This window comes from Lepisma saccharinum, chromosome 19 (assembly GCF_977018435.1).
Source record: "Lepisma saccharinum chromosome 19, izLepSacc3.1, whole genome shotgun sequence".
NCBI lineage: Eukaryota > Metazoa > Arthropoda > Insecta > Zygentoma > Lepismatidae > Lepisma > Lepisma saccharinum.
The window spans coordinates 29,399,678-29,426,465 of record NC_139247.1 but is presented as its reverse complement, the minus strand read 5'-3'; the positions used below and the strand labels follow the sequence as shown (position 1 = coordinate 29,426,465).

Here is a 26,788-nt window from a genome sequence, read left to right as displayed (position 1 = left end):
TAATTTCTTGCGGCTCCCTGGAATTTCGATCCACAGCCTAGTGGCAGATTCCCCCTGGTAGGGACTTATACTGCACCCTGTATATAATATAGATTTAGATAGTTAGATATTGGAACATAATGATAATAAACATTATTAAATTCAGACCTTTCTTCGTTAGTATATGTAAAATCTGTATAAGGCTCACATATTTCTTTGTTTAATAATAATAATAATAATATTGTTTATTTGTTAAGCGGGAGAGGTTCATCCAAGGGCTGCTCTGCCACCTAACCCTTGTCAATATGATGATACAAGATGAACTGCGTATAGAGAAGTAAGCTACATGTAAATTAATACATGTACAGGTACAACAAATACACAAAAATTAAATGCTTCATAGAGAGTGTAACTACAAATACATAAGACAATAGTAATAATAATATAATAATACAATTCCATATAGTGACTGGCTTAAGACCTTCAGTGTATGCATTCTGCCATTGTTTCATTAAAAGCAGATCTTTTACTTTACCTTTCAAATGTAAGGGGCTGTTTCTACTTGCGATGTTCGCTCTCTCTAACACCCACGCGCATTCACATAAGTATACGGGCACACCAGTTACACTGCTTTTTATATTTAAAATCAAATTGGTGAAACAATTAGAATGATGATGAAATTATGTAACATGTATAATTTATCTAATATTCAAACTACGTATCACCACATGTGCAGTTACAGAAAGATTTGAACAATAACTATTTGGCAACTGTTGCAGCTAAGAATTTGCGTGTTGGATGTACTTACATGCATGTAAATCAGGTTAATCATCACACACGAACAGATACCGATCATAAACAAGAAATTTCCACGAGGCTTTGCACAAGGAGGTTATCTCCCGTCGAAGCATCTGGCAATTACGTAAGCGACTTAGTTTGATTATCGTAAACCAACAAGGATATTCCTTCCGGACACAAACCCACGTCCGCCTACTCGCACGTAAGTTCGTGATACAATCTGAAGGAGCAACCGTGGCCTGAATTCTGCCCCATCATAAGCTTCTTCCCTCGAGTGTTGACATTGGTCTGTTTGCGAACCTCAATACACTCATCTACTGTGTCTTAACGGAATAATGTTCAAGAAGAGGAAACGTTGTTAACATATTAATCAGGAAGGTAAACAAAATCTCTGTTACTGTATCTTCAATTTTTAATATTATAGTTTTTTCTACCGTAGCCATGTTGGCAACGTGAAATTAATTTTAGAAATAGACAATGGCTAATTCTAAATCTGTATTCTTGTTTTCCTAACTTTTCCTAGATCACTGATGCAGGCAAAATATCAATAGATCGAATAAATATTAAATTAACGTAGATTTCCTCACTTATTAACCCTTAATCGACACACATAAGAAAAGTTACGCTTAAAACACACCTGTGACCCAGCTTTATATTTTATTTTTATGTACATAAAAAGTGGAAATTTCACAATATTTGTTCATGTTGCCATGAAATGTGTTAATTAATAGTTGAAACAACAGTATGTTCATATGATTAAGAAATATATTCACACTGTAACAAAGATATATATTTTGATAAATATTTTTATATCATGATAAAATATCCATATATTAAAATGAGTGTGTACGAAGAACTATCTTCGTCATTCTCTCCATTTCTTCTTCTTCTTCTTTCTCTCACCCTGTCAGAACAAAACACTGACGACTTTGGCCAACGTTCCTGTTTTTGTAGGATTTCAGTCACACTTTTCCAGCTCCCGTGTAATTCGATGCACGACTGACGACGACACTAATAAATCTTGATTCTTACACTTTTACACTCTATGTTCTGTTTATATTTCGATTTGACATTTGAGTGTGTATCCATATAAAATCCAAATACGTGGTGTGGATAAATCAGATAAAAGAGATAGTAGAGATATAGGAAATGGAATTTTTGATCGTATCAGATTTTTATATAGTATATTTCGTTGGTGTGAGAATTGTTCATATTCCAAAAATAAATGTTGTGCATCTGAATTATCTTTACCACATGTACAGTTTTGGTGTTGTATAATTCATATTTTCGCTAGATGCGATGGTGTGCGTACGTGACCAGTTCGCAGCCTATTAATAAGAACTATAACCTGTCTTGGAATAGGATATCTGTGTAACCATGGTTGTCTTGCATCAAATTCAGCAAGCCATCTATATGTATCGCCTACCAACGTTAATTGTTCCTTGCACAAAATTTTCCAATGATTTTTAATTTTATTTTCAACTCTAGTATAAGGAAGTCTTATGAAAGATATTTGAGGTAAATCCTTTGCTCTCTTAACGTACATATCTACCAATATATTACTTTGGTTAATGTAATGTGCCTTGACATATGTAAACTGGCCGGTTATATTTCTTGATTGGGCTTGTTGAGTTAATTGTAAAATCAATGTAATGAAAATAGATTGACGACATAGTTGAGGTTATGATGATGTTAGTGGCTGTAAGACACTTAACGCATCTGTTAAAATGAGTATTTTTTTATAGTTATTTTGCATGAAATAAGTTAGTGCACGGTAAATCGCATATCATTCTCCTGTAAAAATTGTAGTTTCTGCTGGTAATCTAAATATTCCGTGTTGATTCATTTCAGGTACACAAAACGCACAACCTACATCCTGAAATTTCTTGGAGCCATCAGCATAAATGCAAATTAAATCTGGCCATATTTCTCTATACTGATCATGCTGACCATGATCTAAAAGTTGGATGATAGCCTGGGTATATAGAAAATATAATTTGCATACTGGAGGTGAATGAAATGTGATAGAATGTTGGTACGCACCATGATCCATACGATAACATTGGAGGAAATAAAATTTCGGGTGGAGCGGATCTAGAACGTTTGCAATTGCCCACTGTTTTTGTGTTTCAAATAGCAAATTAAAGGGGTATTTATGTTTGAAAAGTAATTTATTTGTTAATTGTTTACCACGCTGAGATAGAGCCATCTCTCTATTTTCCATATAAACACTAATGTCTGGACTGGAGTTCATCAATCCAGAGCAAATTCGTAATGCTTTGCGTTGTAGTAACAGTTTTGGGGAAGCACCGCCGTAACTGAAACACGCATACTCAAATAAGGAGCGAAAGCAGTTTCAAATAGTAACATATTTGTGGGTTGACTACCCCACTTAGTGGTTACCAAGCCACGAAGAATATTTAGGATAGATTTTACTTTATTTATTAAATAATCTATATGCGATTTCCAATTATTTTTACGATCGAAATTAATTCCTAGATATTTACATGTAGATACCACTGGGATGTGATTAATATGATTAATATTTTTTGGAAATACATTTTGGCTACGAGAATTGAAAATCATAACTTGGGATTTATTAAGGTTGACATTTAATTCTACTTTATAAAATTATGCTTAAAGTTTATGTATTAATCGTGAAATTTCTATTAGTCCCTATGTTGCTTGTGGAGTAATTGTGTAAGAACAGACATCTTCTGCATACTGAATAAGTTCAAAATCCTCCATTTGTTCATGGTGTAGAGACTGTGTATATATATTAAATAATATAGGACTGAGTGGAGCTCCTTGTGGAATTCCTGCAGTTGTGAGTTTAGGTCCCTGGATAGAGTTTTGAAACCAGACAAAAAATTCGATCAGAATATAAATTCCAAATTAATCTAGAAATCTGGAGATAAATTTAGATTTTCTAGTTATTGGCAAAGTTGTATCAGTGGTACAGAACCATAGGCTTTTTCCACATCGATAAATAAACTATAACAATAGGAATTCATAACAATGTTATTTTGAATTACAGCGTTGAGAATTGCAATAGCATTTTGACTACTATGTTGTAATCTGAAACCAATTTGCGTAGGAAGAAAGTATCGTTGTTTCTCTAAAGTCCACATAAGACGTTTTTGTAACGTGCGTTCGAATATTTTTTTCCAATACTGAAATTAGGACTATTGGGCTGTAGGAACGGGCATTTGATGGCGGTGTATTCGACTTTAATATAGAAATTATAACATGTGTTTTCCATTCTGAAGATATACTACCCCCAGTATATACTTTATTGTACATAGAAACTAAAATATCAAATCCCCTTTTAGGTAAGCTCTTTATAGGTTGGTATGGAATTCCATCCATTCCTGGTGCTGAATTTTTTACTCTATGGAGTATGTTATGTAATTCTAAGACAGTCACATCTGAAAAATATCTTTTAAATATTTGATGTGGAACCAAAGGAGGTTGATATTCGATATTCATTGTAGGAGGCGCAATCATGGAGAGAAAATCGCTTTGCCAGGTTACATAAATTGTCTGTTTCCTGCTGAGTTTTGGGTGTCTTAAGTAATTAAATTTTCTCCAGTTGAGTTTTATAGTTTCAGTATTTCCTAGGGAGTTACAATAATTTATCCAGGCTATTTGCTTGGCTTTTTTGAAAGCTTTTTTGGCAAGAGCCTGACTTCTCTTGCAGGCAATTTTGTGGAAAATTGTGGGTCTGCTAGCAAATATTTTCTCATCATGTTTACGATTCTGTGTAGCAGTCTCGCATTCTGATGTCCACCAATATAATTGTGGGAATCTATGTGTATTTTGTCCTGTTGAACGTACAACCTATGAAATTCAGAGTTTTTGTACTTAGTTGTATAATTTGTGGATACGATATATCAATATTAGATACTAAATTTTCTGATAATATCAAGGAGTCAATTTTTGTAGAATACAGTGACCAGTCATAAGGTTCGTTTTCTATCGTTGAATCAGAGGTGTATTACGCGGGATTTGTAAATTGTACATAAATCTTAATTGAACATGTGATCACTTCCACGCGTATCCTCATCCACAGACCAGGTAAGTTGGGGAAAATTTACATCAGACGCTATGGATAGATCTATCACAGAAGGATTATTTTTGGACCGAGGGATATGTGTTATGGAGCCATAATTAAGTATAATAAAATTATCATGTTCTATCCAATCCACTAAAATCTGGCCTAAATGATCTGATCGTGAACTGCCCCACATTGAATGATGCCCGTTAAAATCTCCTACACAAATATAAGGGCGTGGAATATTGTACAGAGTACCTTCAAAATCTTGTAGTTGTATTTTTTGAGATAACGGATTCAAGGGTATGTAAAAATTGACAATACTGAAATAAAGATTTTGTATTTTTATGCGCACTGCTATGATTTCTAGATGATATCTGTTTACTATATTAACTTTTGGGTATGAAAAGAGAGAAATTTTAATGGGTCACACTCTCATGAATGTGTATGCTCATGCCTCTTTCATTGTGTTGAAATGGCGGACCAATAGTATTATAATATTTTAGATTGTAATTTCCATATTGCTGTCTTTTAGTCTCTTGTAAACAGAGAATTAAAGGATGGGATTCCTCAATTAATTTATTTATTTCTATTTTACGTGCGGAGAAGCTATTTACATTCTACTCAATTAAAAATTCCATTCTCTACAATACTGGTGAATTATTTTTGGATACCTGTATTTAGGAAATTAAGGTTTGTAGTACGTTCAAGAGATTTCCTGTTAGCTCATGAATATGCTAAAGTAGTTGTTGTTGTTTTCTTAGTTCTGATACATTTATGAGTGCCGACCACAGCTCTGGTAAAGTTTGCATTAAGGATTTATACAGTGCCTGAAGATTTTATGGAGGTTTTGAAATATGTGTATTTGATGATTTATTCTCATGTAGATGTTGCTCAATGTGGTAAGTTCCAGACTGGGGTTGTGCATTTCGTCCAATCGGGAGTGATGGAGTTTTTTTTTTCTCCTTGTCTTCGGACAAACTGTCAAGTAATGAAGAGTCATGAAATAGTTCTTTAGGTGGTTTTGGTGTCTCTCGTGTCCATGTTTTCCTTCTACGTGAGTGCAGACCATCGTTTCCCACAATCGTGTATTATTTCTGTTTTCGTACTGTGGGCTGCGAAGATGTAACTATTTTAGGACTTGTTGATTCTCTAGTTGTAACTGATAGTGATAGACGTGGCATTGTACGTTGGATGACCTCAACCTGAGAGGGGAGCGGTGGAAATTGTTTAGCAGTTAATGGAGGTGCCAAAATGTCTCTTCTGGTCTGAGGTGGTTTATAAGTCCCCAATAATTTTGTCTTAGCTTCAAAGTAAGATAAGTTTTCCTCCGCCATCCGCGTCTGTATTTGCTGTTCTGTTTGTCGTTGTGGGCAATCTGGGGATGTAGCTCTGTGACTACTTCAACATATGACACTAAAAGGGACTTCCGTGCAGGAATCTCCATGTTTTTCTTTTCCACAGTTGACGCAGATTGCTTTGAACGACAGTTCTTACCTTGATGTGCAAAATGGAAACAAGTTTGATATTGTAACAGACCTCGTTCTAGGCCGGACCTCGTATATGACACTGTTTACTATTATTCTTTCTGGTAAGTGATTGCCATGAAAGGTTATACAGATTAATTTTGTGTCATTCTCTCCAATCTTCATATGTGAGGTTCCCTATATAACATGGAAATAATAAAAATAACAATTACCTAGGTATCGTATGACCAAAGCCTCACAGCAAGAATGTTGGCATAGTACCTTTCTCTGCGTGAATTTTCTCACTTTCAAAACAATTTAGGCAACGTGTACAGGTTTCTACCATAAAATAAATTAAGTAGATTTGTCAGTCTTACTGCCATATTCAGCTCCTTCTACATCTTCTTTTCCATTGGCAGATTCACCATCATTACCATCTTCCTCTACGCTTTGCCCTGTATCTCATTCATATTCACTAACTTCATATTCACTATCAGCGTTACTGATATTCGTCAATATCTGTTAGGGGATCATTCAAGATTGCAATCCTCGATTTAGCTTGGTCGATGTGAAAATCACGTTAACATAAAAAGTAATACTAATAACCCACCTGGGTCCTAGGGACCCAATGTTAGTTGCTTTTGGCATATTTAGTACCTTCACAACGTTAACCACTTCACTGGTCGAAAAGAACAAAAGGCTAGGAGACTACTGCGCCAGACAGGTCATTGCTTCCAACAACTTCGTAATGCAAGGCTAATAAATTTCCGTCGGGTGCTTAGGACCCCGGTGTGCCGACTAAGGGGTAAATAAGTCTGCTGGTCTATCCTGGTCAGAATTTAAAATTACAATGTATCTTACCATTAATGGAAAAATGTATATAATAATAAATGATGGTTCATGTTCTGTTAGGTCCTAGTGATTTACTTTATGTGCATTGCAATGAAAGTTCACCTCCCAAATTTTCTCACATGACTTCACTAGATCAATTTGCAAGTTTGTTTATTCACCTGGTGAAAAATGAAGATTTGGTGATAACTAAGGATTTTTTTCTGTTTTATACCTTAAATTTGGTTTAAAGTACCTTAGTTATATAGTTAACAGGTTATTCTTTCCGATGAATTAATAAATGAGTTAGAAGCAAGTTTACCTAATTTAGTTAGTTACTGTTTCCATCTTATGTGTGTGCTGTATTTTTTGTTATATTCGAGCATTTTCTTGAAACTACTTTCTGTGTAATTCCAATAAACAAATTATTATGTAGCGTACATATTAACAATTTTTGTTTTTTAAGATTAATATGTATTAACATTACTGTTATTAATAATGAACTAAATAAAATATTGTACGGCTTAAATGTAACCCTATTAAGAAAATCAATAGTAATAATAATAATAATGTTTGTATATTATAAGAGCAGCTCAAATTTGTGTATGTTATCATTTGTTCTCGTGCTTTTTTATTACCAATGAGATCTATTTCAAATATCGTGTAAGATGATACTTAAAGCAGAAAGTTCATAATTTTTCGTAATCGTACACATAAAAAACAAACTAGATGGGAAGTTTTAAAAGTTTAATAGAATAGCATGTTGAATATCTTTATTTGTCAGTTATCCACTGATATAATATGCAAACACAAAACTTATATGATGCTACTACACAGCGTATATCCATTTCGTATTATTATTGTTACAGTCTTCTATCTGGTGGCGTAGAAGCATCTCAACAATTTAATATTTATTTCAGTCTTATTATAGGCGGAATTAGATATGGAATAGGCATTGTAACATTTTGATGTTAAAATTATACATCGCATATCAGCAATTGGAAATCAAAACAAGGAAATTTATTAACAGGTCTTGTGAATTGAAATAACTTTCGACTCAACTCACAATCTCGTCAATTAAAATCCAGGATAAAATAGCTTCAAAAATCTTGCAAAGTCAATAACAAAAAAAAATATATTTCTGGTAATTATTTCTTTTTATATAAGACTGATATAAAAAAACACTTCAAATTAGAATAAAGGAGAAAAGAAAGCGATTAAAAGAAATATAAACAATACATGGATTGTGGTTCTAGACACCTGACTTTAGTTGATCAGGAATTATGAATACATTTTCTCAGCTGTCCTGTAATATAAAGGAAGGTGTCGTAGATATTTTCATTCCTCCATGTCAGAAAATTTAAATCTGATATAAAAATAAAAATATAACATGATCACAAGAATACCACGTACTAATAGTATGAGCAGAGAATAAGTATGGAAATTTAGAAAAGCTTCAATTAATTGGGGAGCATTGATGACATAAAAAATAATTGTAATACAATACATGTAGCCTAAATATCCTCTTGGTGAAATTGGAGTTGGGGCAGAGAGTATGTTGTCTTACTATGTCATGTATAAAGTATCAAGTAGTCATGATTTCTTGTTTAAGATGCATAAACAAAAATATCAATTTTGTATTTTTTATATTTACTTTCCCTTTTCTACATATTTCATCAGGTTAATCGTGACGATGAAAAGAAATATCGCTTAAATGGAATTGGTGAATGGGAAAATATTGCAACGTTTTGTATTTTTGTTATTTAGTGTTGCTTTCCTGACACTTTTAGCTAATTGCGACGTTGGGGATGAGTGATGATATGATGAAATTAAAGGAACACTCACAGAAGACACCTATGCCCAGGCCGGAATTCGAGTCGTGTTCCCTGGTGTTGTAGCGCGCTGTGGTAACGTTCATTTCTAGCTTGAGACTCGAACCCAGAAGCTACGGTGCCGTGATGGTCAAGTCATCCAGTACAGCACACGTCCGTTAAGATAGCAACAAAAGCATGCTGCTTCCGTTATTTTTTCTATTTCGGTTATATTTTACGTTGCTCGTGATTATGAGCATGAATGATGATTACAAGTTCAAATAGCAGATTATATTGAAAATTAGATCCTGTGAAATGATAATATTTCCGTATTATTATCATTACTATTTAATGTTATTGCCAGTGGAACGATAATTCATGTTTCACTCTTCTTAGAACTGGTTGTACTGTTAGACTGTAACAATCTAACAGCGGCTTTACTTTGGAATCTGACTTTAATGGCAAGTTACATTACTTTATTGTTGTACGTCTTACACAACATCAACTTTACGACATACAGGTGCAAACCCCAATTCTCTTGTATTCTCTAAGTCTATTAAAAGGGTTCAGCCATTATTAAGCGTGCATTGATTGTTCCTACTTCAATTTTTTGTTGCTTAATTGTTTTGTTTTTTATTCTTAGTGATGTGTACGTGAAAGTAATTCAAAGGGTATATTTTTATAGGAAGGAATTCTGGGTATATTAACATGAGGTTAGCAACACTGGGGTCACCGCTGCTTCAAAAGCGACAATAACAATCAGAGTATGAAGAAAGGTGCCGTACGAAGCGTTTATGAGCTTCTGAAAGGGGTTAAGGAAGATAAGGAACTGAAGTGCCTGAGTACAAGATGCTCGAACCGAGTTTGATTTCCTATGCTCCACTTAGCCCCCCACCCGCCCCCCTGCCCCCCTCGGCCAGCAGGTGGACGGAGGAGCAGATCGTGACTGCAGAGTGCATATTACTGGATGGAGAATGGATGATTGTTGGCAGCGGAGGGGAGGAGGAAACGAACGCGGATAAAAGGCCACAACATCTCCCGTTGCCATGACATTCGCCGCTTGGGACACGCAGCCTCATGGAGAGCAGGTGGACAATCTTGGCGCTAGCGGTCATCCTGACCGCGGGCGTCGCCGATGGAAAGATCGCCGCTCTGCCGGCCGAAGAAGGCAGAGGCACCACCGAGTCCTCGTGGAGCGACCTCAAGATGATGTACAAGATCTACAGCGAGTGCATCACAAAGGGGGCAGACGTGATGCCGTGCTTGAAGACCAAGGCCGTTGTCGCAGCGGATAGGGCGTTGAGGATAGACAAGATCCAGCTTACCGACAGCATCACGCTGGTGAGGGCTCCCTCTTCCGGAGATCCTCCCCAGGAGAAGCTCTTGTCGGAGAAGGAGTTGCTGACCAACCTGCCCAGGAGCGAGGATGCTAGGGAGGAGAAGCTGGACGAGATGTTTCTCGATAGAATCTACAAGTTTTTGAAAAGCAGGACTCTGCAGTTCAAGCTTGCCGATCTTACGGAGAGTGCCGACAGTTTAAGTGAAGGTACGTGGCCGCCGTTCTTTTATTTTAGTTCTATTCTTGCTCTATCCACTAACTTATCTTTCTTATTTACGATATAATAAATTTGTCAATCTCCACATACTTTCTAAATTTTCATATTTTCTTTAATTGTCCATGCTTTATACTTTACCCTACGAGGAAATTCAACTGTTAATTCATTTTTCACACATAAACCAATACTTTTAAAGCCATTTGCAGTAACGTAGATAAAATTACTAAAGATTTTCCAGTAATGACATATTTTAGTTATATATTACCAATTGAAGAAATACATTAGATTTGTTAGGCTATTTCTCTAAAATGTTGATAACATTAAAGGAGCTTGCTCACCCAAACTCAAATATTACTTATAATAAACTTGTAATGTTAATTTATTTATTTAAATTAGAAATGCAATTTTTTTGTTTCTTACGTTATTATTTCTCTTCCCAATCACAATTTCCAGATTCACTTTTACATTTTCTTATTTTCTAAAAATAAGTGAACATTATTTTCTGTCCATTTGCTTCCTTCTTCCGCCTCGTAGTTTATTTTCTTACTTTATCTTTCCTGCATTCTAACTCGCCATTAACTATTTTCTTCGTTTCAAAATATTTATTTTTATCTTCCTTAAATGTAGAGTATTCTTAACTTTATATATTTTATATTATCAACTCAAAAAAAAAAAGAAAACCGATATTCACATTGCAACTTTAATAATGGTCTGTATATTAGGATTTTATTGTATAATTAACGTAAAAAGAGGTACAATTTAAGAGAGAGAACATGTATTCCATCACTACATATTCCATTCACTTTACGTAAGTTTCATCTCCATAGGTTCTATGAAGTGTAATTTGAGCTATCTGATAACAAGGGAATAGATTTATGTGACCTGTTTACTGTAACAACCCTTTGCGCCGATTGTTGTGTTTGGAACGGCTCTTGCGGGTTCGAACCTCACCGGAAGTTTAAATTATCGTTGTTGTTCCAGTATTTTAAAGACAATAGGAAAAGAAGTAGGAAATTCCGGTTCAGAAAACCAGAAAACTGGCGATGGAATTCCATGTGCTCACCACGTGTTATCGAACAAAAGGGTGTTCGATAATTCTTTCACCTTTGAGGCTGTTACGCCCAGAGTTCAGTTTAGGTTAGTGTACGTGATGGGGATAATAAATAAGTTTTAGTAGTGTTTTATCAAAAATGTCAAGAATTATCACATGCTTTTTTTAAGAGTTTACAGTCATGTTTTTTAATATCATGTTTGATTTTGAACTGGCCAGGTTGTTTCATTTTCCAAAGTTTTCAATCAAGTACGAAATTCACCTCGAAATGATAGACCACAATTTATATTATACCTGGATTTGGTGTTATTTATTTTCATGTAATTAATAAATTTTAAAATTTCTGAATTTTATGTAGCCTTTGCTCTTTAAAAAATATTGCAAGAATGGCTATGGTTGATTGATTGATTGACATTTTTAAGTCCACTTTATGAACAGAAAGGGTAATCGAGACTGGACCTACAGTTTAAAGTGGGATCCCAACCACTATGTGCCTCCACGGGATACCGAAACCTGGACCCCTTGATTACAAGGCGACGGCGCTACTATCACTGCGCCATTCAGGAGGCCTAGAAGGCTTATGTTAAAACACTGAATGTTGAATATATGTTTTCAGTATTAATATAATCATGAGCTATTCTTACAACCTATCTCTCTCTCTCTCTCTCTCTCTTTCTCTCCCTCGGCACTGCAATGGGTATTGTTAATGTGATTTGGACTTATGAAATCACGTTCTCAGGTAGAAATAACAGTGAAATGCATAATTACAATTTACAAGCTTGATTTATCATTTTATTTCCTTCAGTATATCGCAATTAAGAACCCGTGGCTCGACAGCCCTTGAAGGGCCTAGGCCGATCTCCCGACTGCCAGTTTCCCTCCCACAATCCTACCTAGAGGTATGGAATTTGCTGAATTAAGTACAGAGTATTTCATGTATGAATTTTTCTACAGGATACTTGCATTTAAGTTTCTTTTAACTTTTTAATTATCGTTTGCAAGATAGCCTATTAATATGTAATCGATATTTCATCTCTCGTCATTTCATAGCTAAAGTTTCTTCGACGATTCATCAATTTGATATATGTAGGCTGGCTTCTGAGATGGTGTAGTAATAACGCTGTCGCACTGAAATCAGGGAATCCCGACTTCGATCCCTGCTGCAAGTACATTGCATATAGACTGGAATCTTACTTTAAACGGAGGATCAGTCTCGATTAGCCTATCTGAATATAAATCGAAATCTCGATACAAAATGTCTGCTGGATATACATGACAGTAGCTTGTTACGAACTAAATTAACTTTGATGGTACAAAATAAACCATGACAATTCATCATAACTGAACAAAAATATGTTAAGTTACCAACTATTTTATATTTCAACTAATACTTGTGTGCGAATTTGTAATTACACTTAAACAACTTACGTATACTATTAATATTATTGAAATATGAACTTTTTTATGATAGGGTTAATCTGGGTACATTATATGCTGCAATGAAATAGTTTGATAGCATGTATGAACCACACTACATAATCAGAATTTTGTGAGTATTACGACAGATAAACGTACACCCATAATTTCCTCATACAGAACACAAGTGCGAAGATTATGTTTATACTCAAGAGATACGTATATGTGTGTTTATCATCTTCATAAGGGGGTATTACACGTAACGACTTTCCATGTGACTTTGATGTGACTTTCCTCATCAGAAAGCAGTGTCTCATGTATAGGGTGGATTTGCAAACAGTTATCCAATTCGGATTGCTATTTTGTGGAAGTTCGCCCATTTTTCTGAGGAATCAACTTTATTGTTAACTACTCACAGGAGCCTCTTCTGTTCCACTAGATGACAATGATGAATAAAATGTTGAGGAATTTGATTCTTGTAATGCCAGACGAATTCTATCAATTTCCTCATACGGATACGAAAATGGGCAAGTGGTTTGAGTAAACTCCCTTTTTGTCTGTATCAATTTGTTACTGGAATTGTAATTAATGATTGTCTTCCTGTTCTTATCTCGAGTATTTTGTGTGCAAAGTGCAGTAAGAATTATATTTATTTACAAAATGTGTATTTTTATACGAATTTGTGCAAGCATTTTGCTTAATTCATAATTTATATGTTCAGTATGATTGTATAAAGATTGCCAGCTAAATACTGGTGAATATTTAAAGATAATATGTACAGTTATTTTGTCCAAAACAGTATTGTTTTCAGCAATTTCTGTGTATACTTTAGAAGTTGCGAAGGTCTAAAAGATGCATCCAAAATAACGAACGATACATAACGAAAAGTTAAAGATTACAGGATTGTGCATGAGCATCTTTCCTTTGTATTTAATCTCGATGTTGAGGAAGCATTATAATCAAATTAAATAGATAATCATAAGAGAATTGATACCTTTAAATCGTAGCCTCGTAATGCGATACCCTAGCCACTCGACCATCACTGTGAGTATGAGCACACATTGGTGCCAGACACGTATTTATAAATATGTTTCGGGAGGTTCGAACCAAGTGTCTCAATAATAATAATAATAATAATAATAATAATAATAATAATGTTTGAATTAAAGTAATTTCATTAAATCAAATTAATACTAATTACAATATATACATTAATATTGTATTATTATTACATGAATAGGTACAAAAGGGTATAAGAATAAAGATATAACAGCGCATATTCATTATGTAGCTTACTTGTAGTTAAGATCGGAATAATTTATGTAAAAACAAGTGCTCTGGCAGTGAAATTAATGTCAAATACATGAAGAATTAAATATTTATTGAATAACAAATAACAATGTTAGATGCAGTTGGAGGAAAGTAAAGTTTCTAATTCATATTTTATGCACATTATTATGAGTAGTAGCGTATATAAATCTTTGTAACGTTATTCAAATTTGCATGATCCCAATATAATCCTTGACTTTCATTCAATACGTTCAGAGGCAATTAATAACCATAGATTATACAACAAATGCTAAACGAGCATATTTTCATTATTAAGGTTGGTACCTGGTAAACCTTTGGTGGGGGGGAACTCCGGACCCCTTGGACCCCCTCTAAATACGTCCTTGATTGGTGCATAATATACATTACTACCTCCTACAATACATTCAATGCAATGCATATACATGCTACCATAGTGACCATTCTAAATACGTATAGCTAATCAACATTTATCTTAAAGTTTCTGTACAATAATATGTTGATTAAGCATAACTAGCCTTAGAATAAATTTACCAGATTTTTAGCTATAGGTGAACAATTTTGTATCATGGGTGAGAGATATAAAACACTGCCTCTTTATTTAATAAGAATTTTATTTTATTTTTTGTGAAATTTCGAATGATCAAAAATTAAATTATTTAAGACAAATATAAGAAGTAATTGATCTTTGAATATTCTAGTGGAGTTGAAGGGGAAATGTAACAGATAAAGGATAAATAATTGTTGTTTGTTGTGTCACGGGTTGAACACAATAAAAAACAAAAGTAAATCAAATACTTAAAATAAAGGAGCGATGTATAAAATAACTTCTACGAGTACCTTCTAACTCAATTACTTGAATTTTTATCCGAATGACAATTTAAGATTGTTGGCTTACAATATAGAATACAGTTCCATCATAACGTTTCATTTCAGAAATTGAGGAGCATTTTGACATTGAATGCCTCAATATCAAATATATTTACGACAGCATTATATCTACATTGATGATCGTAGACAGCATATTCTATACACCAACCTCCGTGGCAGAGTGGTTAGCACGTTGCTTCACGATGCAAGATGTCCCGGATTCGAACCTCGGCCTGGCCATATTCCTTGTTAGTAGATTAATTGGTTTAGTTTATTTTGCTTCGCTTTAGCCGTCTCCCGTGGCAGAGTGGTTAGCACATCGCGCTACGACGCCGAAGGTTCCGGGTTCGAATCCCGACCTGAGCATGGCTGTTTGTGAGTGTCCATTATCAATTTCATCATGTCACTACTTATCCCCATCTTCGCAAATTAGCCAAGAGTGGGACTAAAAGCGAAGTAAAAGAAATCAATCAATCAATCAATTCGCCTTTCTTCCACTTTTGGCTAATCTCTAAGATTGGGATGAATGTTGATAAGAGAAGATGGATGAATGGACAATCACAAACATTTATGGACGACACAAGACGAGCCTTACAGACGATTATACTGGTTACAGGTCCAGGTACCAAAACTTCGTAGGTCTGCCAAATGCAGTCCACGGTGGACTACGTGAAAGCTTGGTTGACATTTGGGTGTCTTCAGAAAGGATAACCCCTTACACCCATTTCCTTGCGAGTGTCCCTTTATTAACTTCATCACAGCATCAGTCATCTTCATCTTCTCGATTAGCTAAAAGTGGAATAGAGGTGATATAAAATGAACCAAATAAATCAATCAATCGAAGTATGTTTCATGAATCATACACAATCCTTGCTTGTGTTGGATGATATTTTGGCGACATAGTTTAGAGCTCCATTACAGAAAAATTGAGCAATACTGCTGTAACTTGCAGGTATCAATTTGGTCAGTTAGAAACGTACTTAGTTCTAAAGTTAAATCATTGTTTTTGTTTGCGACCAAGCTCCTACGCGTACATATATACTTCATCCTTTACGCCCCTCAATTGCTATATTCCAACTCCAAGAGTGTAAGATGTGTTATGTTATGGAAAATCCTGAACTATTAACCTCCGTTAGTGTTACACTAGAAACGGTATTCGTGTAGGCTAACGAGGCCATGGCGCCTGCAATCAAGGCAATATAATCCTTCTTTGGATTGTAAGTGACCTCTGTCTTGTCTGTATGTGCTGAGTGCCACGAATAGCAGTTATTTTAGTTGTTATCTACCTTCAACTTTCATTTTTTAAGGAGCTCTACTAAAGAGCATTGGTTGAAATAATGTACTTTTTACTTTAGTTTTCGGTTCAAAATAATTTTAGTTTTGTTCTGTATTAGGAGGAAAAAGGCAAAAGCCTCAATGCTGATGAGCCTGTGATAATTTTAATAAACAATTCAATCAAATTAACACCAACAATAATATTTTTATTTTCGAGAATATACTGTAGTGGATTTTAAATAGGATGGTCCTGAGACTGAAAGCATGTGAGCTGTTGCTTCGCTCTGTCTTTCTTACAAGCTCTAACTTTCTCAAAGTTATATAAATGTCCTCATATGCACACAGACTCTGTTGTGTATGTCTGTTGGACTAAGCTGAGTCTGTCTAATTTTGCACGATGCACGCGAAAGAAAATGAGCTTACTTACTGAGCATCGCGTTTAGTAAAAACAATTGCCTCTGGAGTGCTGGAGTGGAGGACTATATGTTGTGTTCCATTGGGTTGATTCAACTCGGATGTTTGCGTAATGACACTCACTGATAAGAAACGATGATATATTGATTAAAAACAAAATAATATGTTCATACAAACTTGCTGTAATGCAAAGCGGTGGACGGAACAAATCACCGCACACAATCCGCCATATTGTCTCGCGCTCACTGATTTAGCGTCACTCTCCTGGGTTCGAGAGTATGCATTGGCAATGCAAAACTGAATTCCCTGACATCTATTGATAAAAATGACAAACATATCATTTGTGATCTTAGACAATTGCTTTGGTAGCCTTTATCAATCGGGTTACCTATTTGTTAGAGGCTGGGTGAGCCCCAGCACCATGTGGGACAGTGCTGGATTAATTCCCACCTGGCATAATTTACTCCGGGAATAGAACCCCGAGTCTTCGGCGTGGCAGTCGACTGGACCAGGGTAGTTTTAGTTACTCCCCATGAGAGAAACCTTATAGTGTGACGATACACTTAGAGAAGCGTTACAAAGAGCAAAAATCGAGTAGAAAAATAGAAGAAAAATCATCTATTACTCCATATTCGAGCCTGTGGGATGCGAAGTTTAACTTCGTCGGCTTGTAATCAAGAGGTAATGGGTTCGATACCAGGCACATAGTTGTTTGGATCCCACTTCAAACTGTAGGTTCAGTCCCGATTATCCTTTCTGTGCATAAAGTGGACTCAAGAAACAACACACTCCACATTCGAATGTTTGAAAATATAATTGCGATGCTCATTACTGTTTTTTTTTTTTTTTTTTTGTAATCACATGTGGTCAGTAATCATTGACTTCTAACTTGCAAAAAGAGTTGTTTAAGAAGACAGATATTGATATATTCAATTCCTTTTAAAAACGTAATATTTTCACCTGACGATTATTGGAGCTGACTTAGGCACTTCCTAGTTGTTTTTGTGACCTTATATCAGTCCTCTCTATATTGTTATCCTAGTTCAGTCAGCCTGGCGGGTTTGACTGGTCTTTGCACCATTCTTATCCATCTGTCAAAATGTCTTAGCATGTTCGCAATCCTTGCCCAAATGTTTTATTTTCACATTGACCTCTATAGTTCGTTATTTGATTCTTCCTTTTTGTCAGAACCGACAATGGATCTTTCCAGTTTCTGTTTCACTTAGTCATCTGAAGAGAAGTATAGCCTATGGTAAAGTATTCGTTAAATATACTGAGATTTTTATACCGGGATAAGTTATTTATGTGCCACATGCTGTAGATCACAAATCTCAGCGTGAACCAAAGGCACAAACTTTGTATAAAATTTGGGTGGAGGGGGCAACATTGACAACAATATTTATATGTAATGAGTAATTTGGGAGGGACAAATAGTGCCTTGCCCTCCTTAAAGTCGGCTCCTATGGCGTTAACCATGGCTTTTAAGTACCCCAAAGACAAAAGTCAAATTGTGTCAGATCTGAGCCTCGCGGGGACCACTCAGCACTCTTTGGCGACATATCCAGAGTTCTAGTATTCTCACACGACAGTGATAGGCCTATAATTAGCCGGTGTCCCTGTTGGAATCATACTGGGACTCAGCTTCCGAGTTAAGCAAATTATGCAGTGCTTCAGAATCCAACATGTTTTGGTAAATTTCACACGTGTCGGTCTCCAAAGAAGATTGCACAAACAATCCAACGTTTCCATATTTCACAAGTCTTTCAACCGTTAGGCACCAGTATTTAGGGACAGCCTGTATATTGATAAAACGAATGGTATTATAATTCTCTTTATTACGGTGAAAAGTAATAAAAAATCAATCGCTTAGAAAATAAACCCACAGCTCTGTTTACAAGCATTGAGCATAAGTTTTCCCCTTCTATGAACGTTCCCATTAAATTTATTAAATATAAAACTCATTTTTAGTCAATAGTAGCAAATACTTAGAATATCGTTAAATGTTTCTTGGCTGGTACATTTTGTTACTTATGCAATAGATATGTTGTCATCTATTGTACTGATGGCATTTGAAAGTATGGAAATATATTTGTGTCAATAATATATATTGATTGTTTAAAAATTGAATTGAACTGCTTATAATAAAATATTGAATATGACTTTTATAGTCATACTAACTGTTGTAATTGTGGGATAAAATCATCCTTAGTTGGGATCAAAATTTAATTATATTTCCTGGATGCTTTAGTGCTTCCACTCTCTCAGTTCGTTTGATTTGATTTGGTTTTTCTTTCTTTTTTTTTTTGCATCGCCTTTCTGACACTTTTGGCAAATCGCGACGATGAGAATGAGCGACGATATGATGAAATTAATGAAGGAATACTCACAAACAATGTCCATGCCCAGGCCGGGATACGCAGTGTGCCCTGTGTCATAATTCCTATTAGAAGGTCCTTCTGGCCACTGACTAAGCAACAAACTCTTACACAGCTACTAGTTTTGGTTTCACACAGTAGTTGTCACATCACCGTTTTGTTTTGTTTTGTTCAGCACATTTTCTAAAGCTTCAATGTATCTCATATTTATTTTTGACAGCGATTATGACGATTGTAAATAGAAGAATAAGGATTTTTATGATAATCGGGAGTCTTTGAGAACTAAATGTGACTGGTACCTATTGGATATTTAGTTCTTGCCCTGATTCTACCAAAGTTATTCATCTAAATGCTACTAGTATTGATATTTTTATATTTATTTTCTAAAATTTAAAAAGAAGATACCGTTAGGCCTTTATTACCAAAATAAGTCTCCTAATGTAGTAAGAAATGCACGCCTTCTATCACTGTAGGATATGCCTCTGTTGAAGGTAATAAATAAATAAATCTTCCCTCAAGGTTAATGGTACATTACTCCCCCTCTCCCCAGATCATGTCATAATCCCTATAAAGCAAAAGCTTACTATAGTCGTATTACTGAAAACCACCCTTTTTCAGAATTACTGACCACTTTACTTGCTCTCCCCCTTTATTCTTCCTTTTATTCGTCTAACGGATTAAATAAATTGTACCTAGTAGTCAAAGTAGCTTGGAACAAGCTAAAGATGAATTACTAAGGATTCATCCCTACCACCCTTCTTATCGCACATATTGTAGAATGATGCCAAGATGTATAGAGTAAGATGGGGCAAGACTGCGCAGATTTTGTTCATTACGTTTTATTGATGTTATGAATGTATAGTAACATTCGGAAAAAGTAACACAGAATTCACTATACTTTGCCAACATACCCGCAGCGCGGGGTAAGACTGCCATCACGTTTGGGTAAGAATCCGCAACGTACTAACACTTTCTGAACATATTCACATTCGTATGAAGGTTTTATAAAAAGGAACACAAATCACTGAAGAAAGTTCATCTATCATAAGCATCTGTCGTCCCATGCAAACATGTGACACAGTGAATTAGGTCCTCGGCTGGGAGATGTCAACACAGATCACAAATGAAGGTTCCTGTTACATACGAGGTGCAGTTTTCGTGCCACCATTCGTCACATGTGGCACACTGAATCCAATCCTCGACTGGGAGTTCGCTGTACTTCTCATCACTACCAGGATAACTGTACTCTTTCTCTTGACGTTGCCAGCTTGATACATCTTCAGCAAAGATGTTCGTTTTCATCATCGTACTAATAGCAACTGGCGATACCCCATCAAGTAGTTCTGCTTTCATTCCCTTCCGTGGAAAGATGAATGCAGGAGGTATGAAACTTTCTGACGCGCTCATACGACCTATCATTTCCCCCTCACACATATATTACCTTTGGAGGTTTCGAAAGGAACTGTGCTGACACCAGATTCTTCCATATTAAATACACGGCATGGTTGAAATTTATATCTACCCAATAATTACTACAGATTTGTAACACATTTGTTCACCTGGAATTTATTGCGCAGTCTTTCGATTTTATTCAAAATTTTCAATGTTTTGGAGCTTATAGAAGAAAAGGTGACACAGGCATCTCATATGTTTAACAATTTTCGAACTTATCTGGCATCGCATAGTAAACCTATGAAATGTGATTAAGGTGAATATTTTGTGCCCGAAAGGATAATATATTTTCAAAGAAATATCATAATATTTGTATTATAGCGTGGAAATTACTAATCTGGGATCCAAAATGTTAATGAACAAAACGAAAGAGCATTTATTTATGGAAAAAAATATGTTTTTCAATCAAATACATTCGAAATTATAGAACAGAAGTTACCTTTAGAGATTTTCATAAACATCGGAACACTCTAATCACAGAACACGAATAATTAAAAATATTCGCAAGATCTAAACATAAGCCTGAAAAAAGAATTTTAACGATAATTTTGAACACTCGAATGATGTAATAAAAGTATTAATATTTTTAAAATGCTGAAGCGAAACAATTAATCAAAATTTGTCAAAATGGTTTGAATAACTCATTTAAAGTACGTAAATTACGACAGGCTAGTCGATAAGATTAAGAGAGAGAGCATTCGGTAACAGAAAATGTTAGTAGTAGATGACCGAGTTAACGTTGCTTGACGTTTTAGTGTTTAGCACTAATTTATCAATTTAGAACTAAATTATTAAATAATTTATAATATTTAGAACTAATACATATTATAAATTACTTCTAAATATTTATGAATATTTTAAATAAATTCTAAATGTCTATAAATATTATAAATTAGTTAGTAATTAGTAAGTTAGTTCGAAAATAAATAAATTTGTTTTAAACAGTAAACATAAACGTCCACCATCTCATTCACAGTGTATAATAAACCATAGATCCTTATTTTGAATATTACAAACATTAATTATTATCCTTTTATATACTATACTTAGGTATATCTTGTAGTATTAACATAAAACATTATACATAGTGTGCATTATCTCTAATTACCTTTTATTTACTTATTTTTTACACACTATTCACAAAATAATAGTCATATATTTATAAAACTCATATATTTTCATATTATCCAGATTCATTTAGTTTAAAATGTTATACATAAGTTCTAAGTATACATAAGTTGGTTCAAAAGTTAATAAATTAGTTATAAACACTAAAAAGCCGACCGACGTTTACTCGCTCATCTACTACTGATTTTTATATTTCAAGTCAAGCCAGGAAGAAAATCTGAAATTAACTTCAGCATTAAGTTGCATTAAATAACTTTCTTCTAATGTTGTAACTTATTTTAACTCTAATTGGAACAATTTATGACATTCGATAGTATGCCTTGCTAAAACTGTCGTAGTATGGAAAATATAAGGAAAGAGTTTGAAATGTAACGTTCTCTGCAATACATTTTTTAAAAATATGCATTTGAATACTTACCTTTAGATAACAATTAGAAGATAATGGAGCAAGTACGTAAAACCCATATATCTTGAATAAAAATAAATAAATGTTGAAGTTCCTAAGTTTCCTAAAGAAAGAATTTGAAATGAAACGTTCTCAATAATACGCTTTAAAAAACAATTAGAAAATGGTATGACAGATACGTAAACCCATTAATACTGGATAAAAATAAGAAGTTCCTAAGTTTCCTCAGGAAAGAGATTAAAATACACTTATATCGTTTTCAGTAATACAATTTAGGAAAAAAATGATTTGGGTCCTTAGCTTCAGAAAGCAATTAGAATATGATTTGGCAGATATGTAAACAAATATTTCTTGAATAAGAAAGAATAAACGTTGAAGCTCCTAAATATTATATTTTTCTTCTTTCAGCAAGAGGCAAAATGAAGAAGATCATGCCATATTTGTTGATGATGAAGATGATGGCCGGAACAGGGCTGATGGTTGCAATGGGGAAACTGGCTATGCTGGCAGGAAAGGCACTGCTTGTAAGTAAGCTGGCCCTGGCTTTGGCTGCCATCATTGGACTGAAAAAACTCTTCGGCGGTCAAGAGGAGACGTCGTACCAAGTGGTGTCGTACCCTTCCTACTCCCACGGCCATTCGCACAGCTCCAGCTACGAGGGCGGTGGCGGCGGCGGGGGCGGGGGCGGTCACTATGCAAGGAGCCTGCAGGGGTCATCCTCGGAGTCTGACCCTCAAGTCCTGGCATACAGGGGCCAGTTGCCAGACAAGCAGGTAGTGGATGCGAAGGAAGACCGTTAAGGGAATGTTGACAATAAACACTACAAGTGCCTGAGTACCTAAAGAAAGCATGTCTGACAAGTGTTAGACATTGTTGAGTGACTGTAAGACGAAGAGGTTTTCCACTTAGACTTAGTGGTCGTTCAGAACGTATTATGTTCTTAATTCGTACCATATTGACTCAAAGAGACACATCGAAAATGTGTACAACCAAGAAACTCAAACTTTTCTTTACGACATAAGATGAAAGGAGGACTCACAATCTATTATCATTACTATTATTTCTATTTTTGGAAAAACTGACACAAGACTTTCTTCATCTAAGTCGAAATTCCCGTTTACTTTTGATTTTCAAATTATTTATCCAGTAATACTTCTTTCACATGAAAATATTATGCCCTGCTCAATTAACAGTCCTAACAAATACTTATTATTTATTTTTTTGTTATTAACACGTGATTCACTTACAACTTTGAATTGAAGTCTGTTGCGTACATTACCACTATCCTGCCTCTACCCTGAAATATCCTCTGAATATGTTTGTGCTTTACGTTCTAAACTGTACTCCTATAAAACGTATCATTTGACAAAAACACACAAAGTTTGCAACTCAGACCAAATGTCTATGTGCATCATCGAGAAGTAAGGTGCATGAAAAATTCATCAATAGATGCATTACATTACAGCTCAACACAGAAAGATATGCTTACTTTTATGTGATGCACTTAGGCGTTACCTTTACAAACAAAATACAAAAATGCATCAAGCTTTATACTTGATTCTTGGCAAAGATCAAACAACAAACTTTAGTGCATCAGTCGATGCGTTTATAGTGCATCAAATAGATTTGTCACATTTATTTTCCTGTGCAATGAAATATGAAGGAAAAGAAAAGACTAAACTGATAAATTTACGCATGTGCATAATACTACTGGTTCGTCATGATCTGTTACTAACTCTCTAATGTCACTGGTTGAATGTTTTCTCACAGCTTGTAATTTTTAGAGTAACAAATTCCTTTAAAAAACATTAATAAGTAATGAACAGTTACAAATAAAATATTCGGTACAATTAATCCATCAAATCATGACAACGTAAGATATCGATCTTCTCAAAATGCAGAATTTAAAAAAATATATTAAAAGAAATTAATGTAACGCACTAATTTTACTACGTTCTTAAAATGCTTCAAATATTAAAGACAACGTGCTCACATTTTTAAAATTTTTAATAAGTGCCAACTAATAGAAGAAGCTTGGTTTTGATAAACTGTACAAAATGCTTACACTGGGAGCAATATGCAGAAATAGCAAAGGTCTATTATACATTTTTTTTTCACTCAGAAACAGTGCTTTTTAAAGCATTCAATTTCAGTTAATAATTGCAATGTATTTCTTTTTTGGTCGATACTTTTGCAGGTACACATATAATACAAAATGAACATTGTTTTCTAGGTATAGCCTATGTTTAATTTGTCTCTACATATTAACGATATTCCTTTATTCCTTGCATTAATTTTCCACTCAATATTTCACATCTCAATATTTCGACTGCAATGTGTAACACCATAAACCAAAGACAAACATTAACATTAAAACAAGCACGATAAATGACTATGAATTATCATCAACTATATCAACTTCATTGTTCCTATGTGATGAGACTTTCACTACAACATGACTATATGTTTGCTAAACTGAAGACTGTTTAGGACGAGTGACTGACTTATTGCCATTCATTAAAGAAATAACTACATAGAAATGTACAATTATTTATTTTTTGTGTTGTAATTTATTGTCCATAATTTATTATCGCATGCTTGTACTAACTGTAAATGCGATATAAAGTTTCAGCATATTAATGTAATTTATATAATATATTATTTTCTGTATGGTCTGTTGTAAGACACGATTCATACGTGTTACTTACATATCAATTTTATTGTGATATAGTATTAATACTTAACTACTTTTAATCGTTATGCTAAATGTAACTGTGATTTGTGTATTTGTGTATGCAAGTGTTAATAATAATAATAATATATTAAAGTAATAAGTGCATTTATTTTCCTTTGACGTTAACAGGCAGAATGTTAATGCATTGGTTATCTTCTGTAAGGTATGAATAACGTGCACTCATGAATTAGAGTGTGAAGTTCATATTTTTAATTCCATTTTATACTCTGATAGCCTAATCGGAATTTTCAGTTTAAAGTGAAATCGCAACCGCTGTATTCATCCACAGGGAATCGAACCCAAGGTTTCTTGATTAAAGTCGGACACATTACCACTAACTACGTCTCTGGGAGTTGGCGTTCGTGTTGCTGAATGTAATGAATTATTCTACACTCTCCTAAAAGTCCTACTAATTCCATAATACTGTTTGATTTACATATATTTCTTACTTTTATGTCGCTTTTGGCTCTCGTTGAGTTAATCGTGACAATTATGATGAATGATGACGAGATGGTATTGATGAAGGGGCACGTGCAGAATCCTGGGCTCGAACCCAAAACCTTCTGTGCTGTGATTGTTAAGAGACGGTGATAAAATTCATACATATTTATATTCTGTTTGTTTTACATATTTACATAACAGAACATTCGTAGACGTGACTTGGAAGGGGACGAAGGCGGTATACGCCCCATCCAAATTTTTCAGTTTTATTGAAACATACAAGCATTACAAGGTATTTTTTCAGCCTACTGTGACCTGAGGAGCAAAGAAAAAAGAGCAAATTTCATGATTTTGCAAATGTAACAGTTATTTACCAAAGTAGCAAGTCCAAAAATAGATTCTGCCTTCCAAAGTTAAACCAATGATAAGATTAATAGAGAAGTAGGTACGTACGTAAGTACAAGAACTGACTTTAATAAAATATATTATATGTAAACCTACCGTAAACGGTTAGTCACGCTTGATTTGGTGGATCCGAACCACTATATGCCTCCACCGGGTATCGAGCGCGGGACCTCTTGATTACAAGATGACGACACTACTACTGCGCTAACGGGGAGGCACACAAAATCCATAAATATTACATGTTCTGCAGTAAAGTAAAAAGTAAAATAACCTAAACATTTGCAAAGGTATTTCCACTTATCGGTTGTGTTAATACATAATGATATGACAGTGTCTACTTGTGTACAAAGTACAGTCAGCGACAATAAAAATGGGACACCTAAGTAAGAATCACGAACCTTCCGACTCTCTGTAAACAACCGTCTCACTTCGAGTAACGTATCACTCCGCGACAGCTGTTCGTGATTGGTGCGGCCATCATATGCTGCTCACTAGCAACCTTTAATTTTACGTAAAATGGAAAAACGTATTCTTATTTGAAGTGATAATCTACACATTGAAGTACAATAAATTTTCTACAAGTGATTAAATACGTGTTCTTGTTCAAGAATGAACATATTTTTCTACGCCAAAAGTTCCATTTATCTGACACTGGGTTAACAGATGACCCTCCCCCCGTCCTCTCTCATTATGACAGCGCCAAAGTTATACACGACAGTGAGAGATTCGTTTCAGTAAATTCAAGCCTTTTGGTTTTATTGCTTCCTCTTCCACCAAATTATTGTCCAACATTGTTGACATGTAGAGTATTCGCCAGTTTTAGCAGAAGCTAAACAAATATAAGACGGGGAATAAAAAGAGATTGTTTATCTTTCTCTCTGTTTCTCGTGCAATAGAAAACAAGACGACGATAATAAGCACATTATTTACGCACGTCTCATGCAAGTAATGTATTTTCTTACCTTGATTCAGCAGTTCCTTTTTGAACTTGAGGCATTTTCTGCGCTAGACATCATCCTGT

General features: G+C 34.7%; 1 protein-coding gene across 1 annotated transcript; it reads left to right on the top strand.

The window, feature by feature from the left end:
- Nucleotides 1–10,000: 10,000 nt before the first annotated feature.
- Nucleotides 10,001–24,586, top strand: LOC146003100 (uncharacterized). Its single transcript, XM_083141271.1, has 2 exons — nucleotides 10,001–10,482; nucleotides 22,596–24,586. Exons 1-2 carry the CDS (start codon nucleotides 10,014–10,016, stop codon nucleotides 22,985–22,987), a joined length of 861 nt encoding a protein of 286 aa, XP_082997397.1. The 5' UTR covers nucleotides 10,001–10,013; the 3' UTR covers nucleotides 22,988–24,586.
- The last annotated feature ends 2,202 nt before the right edge of the window (nucleotides 24,587–26,788 follow it).

Bases quoted from the DNA above. Each gene is read 5' to 3' on its own strand.
- LOC146003100 (XM_083141271.1), top strand. From the start codon at position 10,014: ATGGAGAGCAGGTGGACAATCTTGGCGCTAGCGGTCATCCTGACCGCG. The intron at 10,483-22,595 runs GTACGTGGCCGC...TTCTTCTTTCAG, and splicing joins TGCCGACAGTTTAAGTGAAG to CAAGAGGCAAAATGAAGAAG.